Raw genomic sequence first — 15556 nt, forward strand, 5'->3', positions numbered from 1 at the left:
CTCCGATGAAAGCCATCGGAGAGTTCACGTCTTTTGAGCATTAACTGCCTGGACTCCTTGTTTGGACCTGCAATAAACGCAGCACTTTCCTTCACCACAACCCGGTGTCAGTAAATTGGCTTTACTGCACGTAGATGAGCAGACCCAAGTGTGGTTTGGTAACACTGGGACTCAGCAGAGATAGGATAATTTTCTTTTTTTTTTTTATGGGCACATCATGTGGCTTGAGGGATCTTAGTTCTGAGATCAGGGATTGAACCTGGGACCTCTGCAATGAGAACGCAGAGTCCTAATCACTGGACCACCAGGGAAATCCCAAGGGATGCTAACTTTAAGGGAAGACAATTTAAAATTGAAAATCTGAAAGAACTGCCTATTGTATTATAACCTGTGAGCTTCTGAGCCCCAGAATGAAACTGAGCAGAGCCTCTCAGGAATGGTGAACATTTGGCACCCATAGCAGCCACTTCCCACTCCCTTGTCCAAAGCACTCTTTATTGCCAAAGCAGAAACTGGTCTCAGCATGCTTCTTAACACAGTGGTTCAGGCATTCACTTTATTATAGCAGGCACTGGGATAACATTATTTACCATTCCTGAAAACTCTCTCAAAGTATTTGCAAGTTTCAAGAACCAACCAAGACCAGCTTGATGCCATAGGGAATGGAAAAGAAACAAGTGTACAGTGTGAAAGACCCCTTAGTAGGCCAGCCAAAGGTCACATGGTCAAGTGGAATTTTAAAAATCATCTCACTTAGGGAATGGGATGTAAAACACCCCAGGGCCTGGGCTGGGGCTGTGGAAAGGGTTTGGCCCACTTGAAACCAAATACAGAGAAAGTGCCGAAAACAAAGCAGAGTATGAAACTGGCAAAGTTAGATGAAACCAGAGAACCTTGATTGGACACCCTGGCGCTAATGGGACAGGCAAAGATTTTCCTCCTTAAATTCCCTTGGAAAGAAACCAGATCAGTAACAGGCTTTGGCCACATTGTAGGTTTCTCTCAACTTTAGCAAAGAATAGATTTGGCTGTGGAGTTTAACAAAATGTTCAATGGGGTCAACAGAGAGGGCTTGGTTCTTATTTAAAACAGAAAAAAACATCACTGCGGTTTTGGCTGAGAGGTTGGCGCACTCCACCCACGCTCTGGCCCCAAGGCATTCAGTATCAGCAAAGTTTAGGACGGAACAAGGGATAGTCACTTGATCCTAAAAACTGAAGTCCCAGAAAGACAGTAAAGAGGGTGTGCCTTACTAGATGCATTGAACTACTCATCTGGCTACAAGGAGGAACAGGCTTAGTCTTCACAGACCTTCCAGTGGGAACCCAGGAGAGGGGACCTCTCAAGACCATCACGCCACCACCCAACTCCAGGTGTGGCCTGAAGGAAGCAGTCCTTGCTTGGCTGGCTTGGACAGGGCCTGACATTCTTTTTCCTCTTCCAGGTTCCCCTCAGACACAGAGCTTTGGACAGAAGTTTTGAGCCCTAAATGTCTCTGGGGTGGGGTCGTTCTATGAGGAGTGGTCCTAGTGGGGAGGATGCTGGGGCATCAGGTGTCCTGTCGGAAATCTGCAGGCTGGGCCTGGCTGGCCACTACAATACCCCTCAGAGACTAGGGGTCTCCACGAGGAAAGGCACGCTGCTCACCCAGGCCTTAGTGCTTCTCCTCTCTGACTCAGCATCTCCCCTCCTCACTCTGACTCTCACTCAGTGATTGTGGTGACAGGCATGGAAGCCCAATAACACCAACATACACCCCTTTCTCCTCCTCCCAAGTCAAAGGCAGGGGGCAGTGGGAATAGGAGCTGGGATCAAGGCTTGCTGGAAGAAGGTGGCATTTACCTGCTTGAGAATAGATGGAACCCCCAGATACCCCTGGTCACCCCCCAGTCCCATCTCTCTTCACTCACCCCTGAGCTCCTAAGTTACAGCCAGAGTGCCAAGAGGAAGAGGATGGAGGAGGGCGAATGCGTTCATTGTCATCCTGCATTTGTAGACGAATGGGCCGGCGCAGCCCCCAGGAGATGTTCAGCAGCCCCTCCACAATGAACTCATCTTCTTCCTGCCACAAAACAATTGGCAGGGTGAGCCCAGAAAAGCCCCAAGGAAGCCAGCACCATGTTGTTGGGGGTAATTGACAGCATCCTTGATGTGTCCAGCTGGGTGCACCCAAGTTACAGTCACAACCCAGCTCCAAGACACTCTCTCCACTTGAAACTACCCCTGAGGCTCTGAAGCTGACCTCAGAGGTCAGGGCAAAGTTGCCTCAAAATTCATAGACACGTGCAAATTATAATAATGGTTTTTTGTTGTTTTTATACTAATGATTTTAAAGAAAGCTAACTACATTTTTTTTTCTTTTTTTTTTCTTTTTGGCTGCGTTGGGTCTTCGTTGCTGTGTGCGGGCTTTCTCTAGTTGCGGCGAGTGGGGGCTACTCTTCATTGCGATGCGTGGGCTTCTCATTGTGGTGGCTTCTCTTGTTGCGGAGCACGGGCTCTAGGCACGTAGGCCTTAGTAGATGTGGCACACAGGCTCAGTAGTTGTGGCTCGTGGGCTCTAGAGTGCAGGCTCAGTAGTTGTGGCGCACGGGCTTAGTTGCTCTGCAGCATGTCGGATCTTCCCAGACCAGGGCTTGAACCTGTGTCCCCTGCATTGGCAGGCAGATTCTGAACCACTGTGCCACCAGGGAAGTCCAATTACATTTCTTAAAGTATGTGAGATTAACCCTGCTAACAGAAGCAAGAGCTAAAACCTTAAATTAGCTACTTTCCCTTCCCCTACTATGGAAAGTGATGTGTCTTTAGCTATAACATGTTATATGTTAATCTGACCCACTGGTTGAAGGAGATTTAAAGTAACATTTCCTCAAGTTTGTTCAACAGAATACTAGCTCCTCTAGCAGATCAATTGTTACCTTAAAAAGAGTACCATGTGATCGTGAGTTGGGAGATGATGTGTTAATCAGATTTCTTAACAGCAGAACTTCCCAGGCCAATAATTAGCTAATGTGCTATATAACAACTCTCCAAGAGGTGAATAAATCCTGCAAGAACTCCAACTTTATACTCAAGGGTTGTTGACTGATAAGAATTTAAATTTGAAACCCTTCTAAAAACATTTGCATGTTTTATCCCAAAGAAATGGATCTCACTAATCACCGTAAAACCTTTTAATCACCTATAAGACACACCTCAGAAAAGCTGTTTAAGGACCAAAATCTTGCTAATGGTCCAGCCACTAATTAGTAGAGGGTTTGAGGACAATGCCTAAAGGGTCAGGTTTTCTTTCTAGAGTTTCAGAAAAACCTTTCTGAACCCATGTTTTATAAGCAGGGCCAAGACCTGAGATCTGGGCTATGGCCACATCTTCAGGACAAGCCGCATGAATGAAGATGACACTTCAGTGAACAACTAACCTGGGCCCCAGGATCATCCTTAGAGAAGGAGGGGGTAATAAAGAAGGCAAGAGAAGAGTGGAGCAACTTTAGGGCATTTGGGGATCTTAGGGAGAAAAGCTTTATTTAAGCACAGGTCATATATGGCCTTCTAGCTGGTCAAGGTTGGCATCATTACTTTATATCACATGATTGTAGGGCAGAATTTAACCCAAAGTAGGACTTTGCCTAAGTGGTGTGGTTTGAGGAACATACAAAAAGCCACTACATACTATTCCCAACCAGCCTGCCTTAGTAGCTGAAATTCTGCCATCTGGATATCCGTTTGTTTCTATGAATTAAATCCCCATGGCTTGACAACCTGAAAATGTGTTTAGAAGGGTATTACACACACCTTCTTATCGGTCAAGAACACTTGAGTATATATTACTCCACCATCTATCTGAAACAGGCTTTACAGAAATGGATACAGTATGCATAAGCTTAGATTCAGGATCGGGGCTGGGGAAAGACAGATGGATAACAAAGGACACTCCAAGAAGGCACTTGAGGAAGGCTGCTGCAGTTGTGGGGAAGGGCCAAGAGTTACCACCCAGAGCTTATGTAACTTGTCCAGGTTGTTTCAGCAATAGGGCATGGGCCCGGATGTGTCAACATAGAGGACTGGGTGAAGTTCCTGAATTGCCCAAGAGGAGGAAGGCTGCTTGAGAGTTAGTTGAAAGAGTCATTTCATGAAAGGGAGGGTTCTTCTTTTGAGGCTGGCGCTAGCCCAGCCACACAGCTGCAGGAATGTCTCCGGAACAGAAAAGCTCATCTTTTTTAGAACAAATTTGGGCCTGGGGTCTCCTTCCAAAGAACTCTAGGGACTCCCAATAACATCACTAGCATTGAGAGGCTCCTCACTGTGGCAGGAGAGGCAGGGACTCTCAGATCAGGAGACATGGAGACAAAGACTGGGCTGGCCACCAGGGAAGGAGCCTCACAGATCTTCCTTGGGACTCCTTACCTCACGATGTCGGAGCTGCAAATTCTGGCCTTCATAGTACAAGTTGTAGGTCTTCAGATGCAGGAGAAGTTCGTTCCTTAAGGGAAAAATACAAGAGGTGTCACAATCTCAGGTGAAGCCACTTATAATGCAGTTGTTCCCTCTTTTACTCACCTCTAACCTGGCCTTCGACTTTCCAGTCTGGGTGTTTGTCTACATGTGTACATATACACATACACATACCCAGAGTTCAAGGTCAAGGTCAAGAGTAAATACTACCTAGAACAGACTGGATGTAAAGAGTAACTCCAGAAAACGAAGGCAGGTCTGGTCTGCTGACAAAGGTTGGCATCTCTCACAACACTCCCCAAACCCAAGCTAAATATGCAGGCCTTAATAAATCACAGATTCAAAGAGGCAAACACACTTCAAAAGCCCATAGACAGGATTTCTCCAGACTCTCCACAGCCTTTCCTCCCTCACACATGCTGTGAGTGAGGAGGGGACAATCACTACAAACCTTCACAAGACTCAGAAACTCCTAGAATTTCAGAAAGTTAAAAGGGACAGGTCTGGGTCCCACTGACTTATGCTTCATTGACATGACCTTATCAGGTGTTTAAAAACTTACCAACTCCCATCAAGAGTGGAACAGATGAATAAAGGCAGCTATGGTCACACAATGGAGCAGCAATGAGAATATGAATGAACTACACATAATATGAATGAATCTCACAGATATTATGCTGAGTGAAAGAAGCCAGACACAAAAGAGCACATATTGTATGATTCCATTTATATGACATTCGAGGTAGATGTTAGAATTCAGGATAGTGGTTCACCTTTGGGAGTGGTGACTAGAAGTGGGCATGAGGGGGCTTCTGGACCCTAGCAATGTACACTTCTAGGTGCTTTTATCTTTTTAATCTATTCTAGGTGCTTTTAGTTTATAAAAATATTTTTTAAAAACCTTACAAGGCCTCTAAATACTGGTTTCCAAGTGGCCCCCCTGGGAGCACAGCTCTACTAAATGTAAGAGAGCATGTCACACCCTTTGTGATCAGAGTGAGAGCTGCCAAACCTGAAAATGCTGTGATCAAGTTTTATCTGAAAGTGAATGAGGGGAGGCCTGAGAAGGGCTTGAGGAGGCTGAGGTGTGTTCTTTTCCCTATACTCAGGCAAGAGGCAAGGGAGTTCAGTCCCTCTAAGCCCAGCCATTCAATGGAGAGATTTGGGGCCACACAGGAGGTCAAAACCAGCTGGAAACTCGAAGAAGTTCCAGACAAGTTAAACCTAGATAAGCTGGAGTGAATTAGTAAAAAATGTGACTCCAAATAACCTAAAACAAAAGCTGTTTGATACTTTTGAACACAAAGATCTGAAACTAGGACTTAAAAGTACTGGTCAGTAGAAGCCCTGGGGGAAATCCATCAGTGAAGAGATAAGCATGATCCATAGCTCACACAACTGTGTGTCTGTGTATGGCCAAGTGTGTCTAAAGGAATTAAAACAATTTGGCCTCAAATAAATTAAACATTTCATTAAGATAGAGAACATAAATATGTACAAATCTCTGTGCGGAATGTAAAAATATATCTGCAAACTTATAATTTAAAAAAGTCCATTTTGGCTTAGGCCCTGCCATATCAGCAAAAATCTGAGTTCAAAAGATTTTAGTGCATATAAAGCAATGAAACTGTCTCCTTCTGTTCAGGGGGCACCTGTGCCCATTTTAGCCAGAACCCCAGCAGCACAGGGACACGACCCAGCCAGGACTTTCCTGGGGTATACCACAGACAAGACAGTGAGCAGCCAGCACCAATTCCTCCTCCTGGAAGCCCTCCAGAACATCATCTCTTTTGAACCCCTAAGGGTGCCATGTCCTGAAGACCTCCTTAACTTCAATCTCTATGGCCAGGCTCTGGGGGCATGTTTTTTATCTATAGCAGCAACCTTGCTGATGCTCTCACTGGTCCACACTCAGTTGCTTTCTCCTTCTCACACACATGAACTCCTCTCGTGCACAGAGGAGGCTCCTCTGCCAGTGGCTTCCGTTCACATGGGACTGGCCACTGCAAACACAATACCATAGCAAAAAATCTTACTTGGAAATGTATTTATCTTGTCCACATGGGACTAGGGAAGTTTGGTGACTGTAGTCCATTCTTCCTTTCTCTTTTCATCAGATGAGAGGCCTATATTTGAAAGGTGAAGACAGAGGTTAAAGTCAGGTTGTGTCCTTAGGAACTCAGCAGACCATGTACCAGGGGCGGGGAGCACATGGTTCTCTGTCCCTGCCCCAGATCCACAGCTCAAGCAGCCCAACACTGACCCAGGGCCAGGGAAATGCCACACTGCTGGCTGCTGCCTCTGCTTGCCACAGTCTCTGAGAAAAATCCCACTTGATCATGGTGTATGATCCTTTTAATGCACTGTTGAAATTCAGTTTGCCAGTATTTTGTTGAGAATTTTTATATTTACTTTCTTCTAGTATTTCAGCTTGCAAGTTTTTAATTTTTTTTTTATTGTAATGTCCTTATCTGGCTTTGGTATCTGGCATTGTAAAATGAGTTTGGGAGTGTTCCATCTTCTTCAATTTTTTGGTAAGAGTTTGAGAAGGATCAGTATTAACTCTTCTTTAGATGTTTGGTAGAATTCGCCAATGAAACCATCTGGTCTTGGGCTTTTCTTTGTTGGAAGGTTTTAGATTGCAGATGTTCCATATCACTAATCATCAGGGAAACGTAAATCTTGCAAACTATTATATACAGGATGGATAAACAACAAAGTCCTACTGTATAGCACAGGGAACTATATTCAACATCATGTGATAAACCATAATGGAAAAAATATGAAAAAGAATACATATGTGTATAACTGAGTCACTTTGCTGTACAGCAGAAATTAAATACATTATAAATCAACCATACTTCAATAAAATTTTTTGAAAAAACCACAATGAGATATCACCTCACACCTGTTAGAATGGCTATCATCAAAAAGACATGAGACAAGTGTTGGTGAGGATGCAGAGAAACTGAAACCCTTGTGCACTATTGGTGGGAATTTGTAAAATGGTGCAGCGCTGTGGAAAACAGTATGGCAGTTTCTCAAAAACTTAAAAATAGAACTGCCATATGATCCAGCAATTCTACTTCTGGGTACATACCCAAAAGAACTGAAAGTAGGACCTTGAAGAGATATCTGTACACCCATGTTCTTCACAGCATTAATCACAACAGCCAAAAGGTGAAAGCCACTCAAATATCCATCAGTGGATGAATGGATTAACAATGTGGGGGGTATATATATATATATATATATATATATATATATACACACATATATATGTGGGGGGCATATATATATAAAATGTAATATTATTCAGCCTTAAAAAGGAAGGAAACCCTGTCACACATTACAACAAGGATGAACCATGAGGACATTATGCCAAGTGAAGTAATCTAGTCACAAAAGGACAAGTACTGTATGATTTTACTTACAGGAGGTACCTAGGTCAAATCCATAGAGACAAGAAAGTAGAATGGTGGTTGCCAGGGGCTGGGGAAGGGGGAATGGCAAGTTACTATTTAATGGGTATAGAGTTTCAGTTTTGCAAGATGAAAACAGTTCTGTGGCTGGATGACAGTGATGGCTGCACAACAATGTGAGTGTACTTAATGCCACTGAACTGTACACTTAAAATGGTTATGATGGCAAATTTTATGTGTGTTTTGCCACAAATTTTTTAAATGGAAAAAGCAGGCAGAAAATCAGTGTTATAGTGACACAATGTGAAAAGGATTCAACCCACTGTTGCTGGCTTTGAAGCTGGGGGAATCGGGTGTGAGCCAAGGAATGTGGGTGGCCTCTAGAAGCTGGAAAGGACAAGGAAATGGATTCTCCCCTAGATCCTCTAGAAAAGAACACAGGCCCTGCCAAAACCTTGATTCTAGTCCAGGAAGACCCATGTCAGACCTCTGACCTACAGAACCAGAAGATAATAAATTTGTATTGTTTTAAGCCACTAAGTTTTGGTAATTTGTTACAAGAACAACAGGAAACTAATACAAAGGCCCCCTAAGGAAGGGGTATAAGTGGGAGGAGGGGAGTGGAGGGTTGAGTTCCATTTAGAAAATTCATACCCCACCTGTATACCCAAAAGTGGTACCCCAAGAACACAATTGTTCTCTCTAAATTTTAATTTTTCAATTCTTCAAAAAAAATCATAAAATTTGGAGTATATATGTACTACAAAAAAGGAAAAGGAAAGAAAGTCAGACTACTGAGAAAGTTTTTCTTTTTTTCTTAAGTGACAATTACCATAACTAGTGAGTACCCATTTTTTTTAAAGCACCTCTTCTATGCATATGTAAATGTATACGTTCATTTATTGTGTGCTTAAGATGTGTCAAAGCTTTGCGTTTACTGAGGCATTTCAACAGCAAGTAAACTGGCACAGCCCTGCCTTCAAGTGTACATAGTCCAGCAGGAGGTGGATATGAGGGGAAAGACAATTCTATTGAGGAGGGCAGATGCCACAGCAGCACACAGGAAAGGCACCTGATCTGGACTTGGGTGGGGTCCCAGGAGCTTTCTGGAGGAAGTGAACTCTAAACTGAGACCTCAGTGATGAGATAGAGCTGGCAAAGCTGAGGGGCAGAGTGGTCCAGGCAGGAGCATGCACCAAGATGGGGTGGTGTGTGTGCTGGACCTTGACCATGTCGAGGACTTTGGACTGTGAAGTACAATGGGGGGTGTGGTAGGCTGAATAATGGACTCCAAAGATATCCAGGTCCTAATCCCTGGAACCTGTCAATGTCACCTTATATGGTGACAGGGACTTTGCAGATGTGATTAAATTAAGGATCTTGAAATGGGAAGACTATCCTAGATTATCTGGGTGGACCCTAAATGTAATCACAAATGTCCTAATAAGAAAGGCAGAGGGAGATTCTACAGACAACCTCAGCAGAGAAAGATATTTGAAGATGTTACGCTGTGGATGAAAGATGGAGAAAGGGACCATGAGCCAAGAAACACAGCCAGAAAAGGCAAGCAAATGAAATTCCCCCCACAGCCTCTAGAGGGAGGGCAGCCCTACTGACACCTTAGTTTTGGTCCACTGAAACCAATGTCAGACTTCTGGCCTCCAGAATGTAAGAGAGTATATTTTTGTTGTTTCAAACCACCAAGTCTGTGATCATTTTTTTATAGTGGCAATAGGAAAACAAGGGGAGTTATAAGGGAAGGGTGTGATCTGAGTTGAATTTTGGAATGATTATCCCACTCTGCTGTCTACTTTGAGAAAGGATTGGGGAAGAAAACAGAGGTAGGGGGACCAATTGAGAGGCCTGTCCCAGGGAAGCAGGCAATGGGGATGGAGTAACAGAGTCTAAAGAGTTTAAAGAGGTAGAGAAAAAGTCATGATCTATCAATAAAAAGATTTGGAAAGGGCCAGATTCGACACAGGGGTAAAGGCAGAGTCCAGCACGATGCCTGGCTACTGGTGAGGATAGCGATGTAGGTGGCCATGCACAGTCACAAGCACTGGTGTGAGGAACACGGACTGAGTCTGAGGCAGGGCCATGGAACCCCGTGATGCAGATGACAAGAAGCACAGCCAGGTCTGCGGCCCAGGAGAGTGACAGTGTGGAGATCCCAGGGAGGGAATCCTGGCTTGGCTGAAGGGAGGGAGGTCAGGAGAGTGGCAAGGTTACCAGGGAGAGAGCAGGGAGGGCTGAAGGGGCAGGGCCAAGGGCAGGTATCCAAAGGACCCAGTAGGTCAGGGATGGGCAGAGAAAAAATGAGTCCCTATAAGAGGAGGGAAAACAGGAGACACAGTATCCTGGAAGCCAAGAGAACAGGGGGCCCTGAGAAGGAGGCCAAGATCAGCAGAGCCAGGAGCTGGTGGTGGGAGCCCAAGGAAGGGAAACCCAGAGGGGCTTCTGATTTACCACACAGAATCATGGGGGACCTGGGCCAGAGCCAATGCCAAAGCTTGGATGGAGTAGAAATCAGATTAGTAGTGCCTGGCCATTGACAGAACTCATCCTGAACATTCAGGTCTTTCTCCAACCAGGGAAATATCCTATACTTGCTTTGATTACTGCTTCTCTTCCTTCCATTCTTGGTTTTTCTTCTGCAATGTCTCTATCCCCTCTCTCCAGCACTATACATACATACATACATACTTACATACATCCCTGCAGTTATCCTCCAAGTCTCGTATAATTTTTACTCACAGTCTCCACCTCCTTATTTTCCCCAGAATTCTACAGCTAATTTTCTAACTCACTGATTGGATTTTCTGCAGGACTCTCATTCACTGCCTCCATAATAACCTATAATTTGGTAATTTTGTTTTGGATCTGAAAGTAATCTGTCCTGCTCCTAAGACAAATCCCTTTTGACAGTATGTCCTCTTAAATCTACTGAAAATACCAATTAGAGAAATTAAGTCTTTTCTGCAGTTACTAAAACTATTTGGTACTTGAGGAAAACAGGCAGATTAATGAAACAATATCACATACAGAAATAGACCCAAATATATTTGGGAACATAGAATGTGCGTTACCTTTCTAAATAGCAGGGAAAAGATAGATTAATAAAACAAAATGTTGCTGGAGAATTGACTGGCCTTTGGAAAGGGGGATATGGGGAATCTAAATCCCTACCTTACTCCTCCACCAAAAGAAATCATAAATGAATTAAAAAATTAAACACATAAAATGCTAAAAGGAAATGTAGGGAATTTTGAACTGGGGAAAACCTTCTTGACCCAAAATCCAGAAGGCATGATGAAAAAAGAAAACTGGATACCAATCTGTAAAAATTTTAAGCTTCTGCTTAGAAAAAAAGTTTACCCTATCCTGAGTCAAAAGGCAAATGACAAATTGGGGGAAAATATTTACAATACATATTATGAAAGGTTAATCTCCTTAATATGTAAAAGTCTTTAATAATTCAGTAAGAAAAAGACTACACTCAACAGAAAATTTGTCAAAGCACATGAACAGATAGCTCACAGAAAAATAAATACAAATAGTTAATAAAGATGTTCAACTTCCCTCATCACTATTTTTTACTTACCAGGTTGATAAAAATCATCAAGTAGTCTGATGGCCCAAATGTGGGAATTCTCTAAAGCTCTCTCTGTCTACATATTGAGTGATTTCACCAAGGCTATTGCTATAAATCTGACCTATAGACTCAATTGGCCCAATCTTTGTCTCCAGCCTGACTTCTCCCCACCTTTTTTCTTACTTTTATGTTTCTTGGGTTAGGAATGTTAGGAAAATACTTACACAGCTGACCACATTGTTGAATTGAAATCACAGGTAGCTGATTCTAGGACCCAACCCCTCCTTTGTCTATCTCAAGGACAACAACTGCATCTGTCTTCATAAACTTTCCAACCATCACCACAAATCACTGGCTGCCTCCAGCCAGCTGGAGAGGAAAAAAAGCCAGCTACATTTACATACCCTTTAAGGCAAACACAGTAGCGGAGCAAACAAAAGGCCGGAAATTTAGAGTTCAGTCCAATATTGCTTAAGCAGAGGATTGTTTCTCACACAAGGAAGAGTCAGAGGAAGATGGTTGATGGGGCTGGGATCCACATTCAATTGGACACTTCTGCCAAGGGTGCCTGCCAATATCTACAGTCTCAAAGAGAGGGATTTGCTCAGCTAGCTGGTTGCAATTCTTCTGCCTTCTCTGTTATTATCAAGAATTTATGAAGCCCTCCTGGACTCCACAATGCCTTGTAAGGATCATTTCCAAGCATCACTTGCACACTGCCTTGAGAATATAGAACCAATCTTCACCATCTCTTTGAAGAGGGGAAAGCAAGATAGAGAGGAAGGAGGGGGCTTCCCACATCAGCCAGCATCTCAGGCACAGAACGGAGACTGCTCACTGCTTCCCACACAGAGAAAGGAGGAGAGAGACAGAATGGGACAGGAATGAAAGGGCAGATTTGACACAAATAATCTTTGACGTGGAGTCACTCTTTAGAAGTCTAAAACATATTTAAACCTACTGAACCCCCCCCCCCCCGTGAACATGGCCATTTAGCCCTCAAGACTTCTAGATCAGTACAACTTCTCTTTAGAAAAACCTTAAAAGATAAAATGTGTATTGAATGTCTACTAACTACAAAGCATGTCTGCTAACATGTCTGGAGATGTGAATACCGTTAGGCTTGCCAAGTCAGGACATGAGCCTCCTAGTCACCTAGTCACAGTGGAGACCTATTGAGGCCACTAACAAGTCAGTCCTCTCTTCTGGCACCACTTCATGCCCTGGCATGTTCTGGGTTCTCCTCAGCTCCATTAAATGCCTGGGTAATGCCATGCAGCCTGTCAGCAGAACCTAGCACTTCCCATGTGAAGATCCATCCACTACTTCCTGCCTGCTCCCAGGACAACTTGAGGGCACAACCTTCCCCAAGATCCAAGAGAATGTCTTGACAAAGGGAAGGTTCCTAAGCTATTGAAGATGATGACATCCCAGCTACAAAGAACTTTCTACGCCTGTTTTTCATGCTCTGTGAGTGTGCCCATGCTTCTCAGACCCAAATAAACTCACATGTTCCCTAGACACTGATCCAAAACTTACCTCCCCCTACAAACTGTTCTCGCTGTCCCTGGGCAGTGTTGAGGGGATAGGCATCCACACTTCAGCCTGTCCTTCATCACAGCACTTACCACCACACAGAAACCATTCATTTGGTGTTTCTTTCCCCTCCCAGGCCTAGAGCTCTCTCTCTTTGGACCCCCAGCTCCCACACTGTGCCTCTCTCCTGCAAATATTCCCATTCTCATTATTAATTCTTCAGCGGAGACAGTGGATTCAATAGTCAGCCCAAAGAAAGCTAACCTGCTGTCTTAGGTTAAGTAATTCCTAGAGGCAGAGGTCAAAATGAGGATTCTTGTGCACATGAGTTATTAAGGAATTGATTTCAGGAGAAACCTGTAAGGGAGTGAGGGAAGAAGGACTGGGCTGGGGAAGGAACTGGAGCCCAGCCACAGCCTGATTCCATGGGAGCTCTAGGGTGTGAACAACTCCACCGAATTGTCCCACCCTAAGACAGGCAGGCCAGGCCTTTGTACCCCGCGCTAGTCAGTCACTGGTTGAGAGCCACCTCTGGGAGGAGGGGGTGAGCACCCAGGCATTATCCTGCAAGAGCAATTCTCAAGACTAGGGAGCAACTGAGACCTGTCAGCAGTCCACACCCATAAAACGCAGTAGATAAAGGGGGGGCTTCCCTGGTGGCACAGTGGTTAAGAATCCGCCTGCCAATTCAGGGGACACAGGTTCAATCCCTAGCCTGGGAAGATCCCACATGCTGCGGAAGCCCGTGTGCCACAACTACTGAGCCTGCGGTCTAGAGCCCGCAAGCCACAGCTACTGAAGCCCGTGCGCCTAGAGCCTGTGGTCTGCAACAAGAGTAGCCACGACAATGAGAAGCCCACGCACTGCAACGAAGAGTAGCCCCCACCTGCCGCAACTAGAGAAAGCCCACGCACAGCAATAAAGACCCAACGCAGCCAAAAATAAAAACAAATAAATAAGTTTACTAAAAAAAAAAAAAAAGAATCCACCTGCCAATGCAGGGGACATGGGTTCGAGCCCTGGTCCGGGAAGATCCCACATGCCGCAGAGCAGCTAGGCCCGTGCACCACAACTACTGAGCCTGCACTCTAGAGCCCGCGAGCCACAACTACTGAAGCCCGCGCACTGTAACGAAGCGTAGCCCCCACTTGCCACAACTAGAGAAAGCCCGCACGCAGCAACGAAAACCCAATGCAACCAAAAACAAATAAATAAATTTATTTTTTAAAAAATAGATAAAGGGGATCTGGGTGGGTACCAGCAGCGGCCACTACATCTGCTTCACGTTAGGGCTTGAAGCTCCTGGCTCCATCACCTTCCTCTACCCACTCTCAAGCTGGGACGAAACAGCTGCCTGCACAGGATCTCCAGGTGTGGTCGGTACAAGGCTGAGCTGCAGGAATGGGGACAGACTTGCCCAAGTTCTGGACCAGTCAAAACCCCGTAGCTACCCTGTAGCTGTTGCACAAAGGATCCTTTCTTTCTTTTCACAGAACCACCTCCCCACTCACAGGTGTTTCCAGCCTCCCCAAGAATAAATGAGGGGCCAGCCAGGCTCTTGAAATTAACCAGCTCAGTTTCCTGTGATGAGGGCAAGCATTAAGTCCTCAGGAAGCTTGAGGAGGTCGGAAAGGCATCAAAGCTCGGTTCAAAGAGAGCAGAAGTTCCTCTGTTCTTAGCTCTTGGCTCCTCCAGACTCCTGTGCCATCACTTGCTTTCTTTCAGGGAGCCCAGAGAACACACTGAAGTCAATCTGGTCTCAGAGCATCCCCAGGAGGCTAGCTAATCCCTACACAGTTTCTGTTCCAGCCTAGAGACCAAGTGTCTCTCATCTTACTGATCAACTGGAAAGTCCCCAGCAGGCAAATTCAGAACAGAAAGGGGAGCCACCCCTGGCTGGAAAGTCCAGAGTGAGATGAAGACCCCCTTTGGTGTTTTGTTTGTTTTCTGTTTCCTAAAGGGTCTTTCTGGTCACATAACAGGGGCCAGGCCCCGCCCCACTCCCACTTCAGCTCCCAGGGTAGGATGGGGGGTGCCAGAGCAACAGCGAATTTATAGGACCCAGGCAGTCCCAGTCTCTAAGAAAATATAACTAGGAGAGAGAGAGACAGGCTAGGAAAGGGGAGGGCTTATTCCATGAAGCATTCCCAGGGGGGCAAACCCCACAGAGCCACCCCCTGACCAGCGAGAAGGACATGCACTTGGCAAGCCTCAGCTGAAACCAAAGTGGGAAGGAGTAACAGCTGAACTCAGGACACACGACATCTCAGAGGTTTTAATTCTGGGTGCTCATTAGACTCTCTTGGAGGGGGAGTGGGGTAGGGGGTTAATTTGAAATTCTTGATGTCACGGCTGCAACTCAGACCAATTTCATCAGACCCTCCGGGAGGAGCTCCAGCCACGAGCATTTTTAAAACCTCCCCAGGTCATGCCAATGTACAACCAGGGCTGAGAACCACTATGAAATCTGATGGGGATAGAGCTGTGTAAACTGAGGACACCCCCAAATGCATCTCAACGAAGCCTTTCAAGAATGGAAGAAACAGAATTTTCTAAA

At 45.1% G+C, this 15556-nt stretch overlaps 1 protein-coding gene across 1 annotated transcript in view; it reads right to left on the reverse strand.

Moving 5' to 3' along the window:
• The window catches only part of RASSF2 (Ras association domain family member 2), a 38648-nt gene that overhangs the window by 12250 nt on the left and 10842 nt on the right, over nucleotides 1–15556 (reverse strand). The window contains exons 2-4 of the mRNA XM_059895964.1: nucleotides 6486–6575; nucleotides 4402–4477; nucleotides 1911–2062 (exon numbers count right to left, since the gene is read on the reverse strand). Of these exons, the coding sequence (XP_059751947.1) occupies nucleotides 1911–2062; nucleotides 4402–4477; nucleotides 6486–6544 (287 nt within the window). The 5' untranslated portion in view covers nucleotides 6545–6575. The remainder of the gene's footprint in view (nucleotides 1–1910; nucleotides 2063–4401; nucleotides 4478–6485; nucleotides 6576–15556) is intronic.

The sequence above is a fragment of the Balaenoptera ricei genome, chromosome 15, assembly GCF_028023285.1.
Source record: "Balaenoptera ricei isolate mBalRic1 chromosome 15, mBalRic1.hap2, whole genome shotgun sequence".
In the NCBI taxonomy this organism is placed as follows: domain Eukaryota; kingdom Metazoa; phylum Chordata; class Mammalia; order Artiodactyla; family Balaenopteridae; genus Balaenoptera; species Balaenoptera ricei.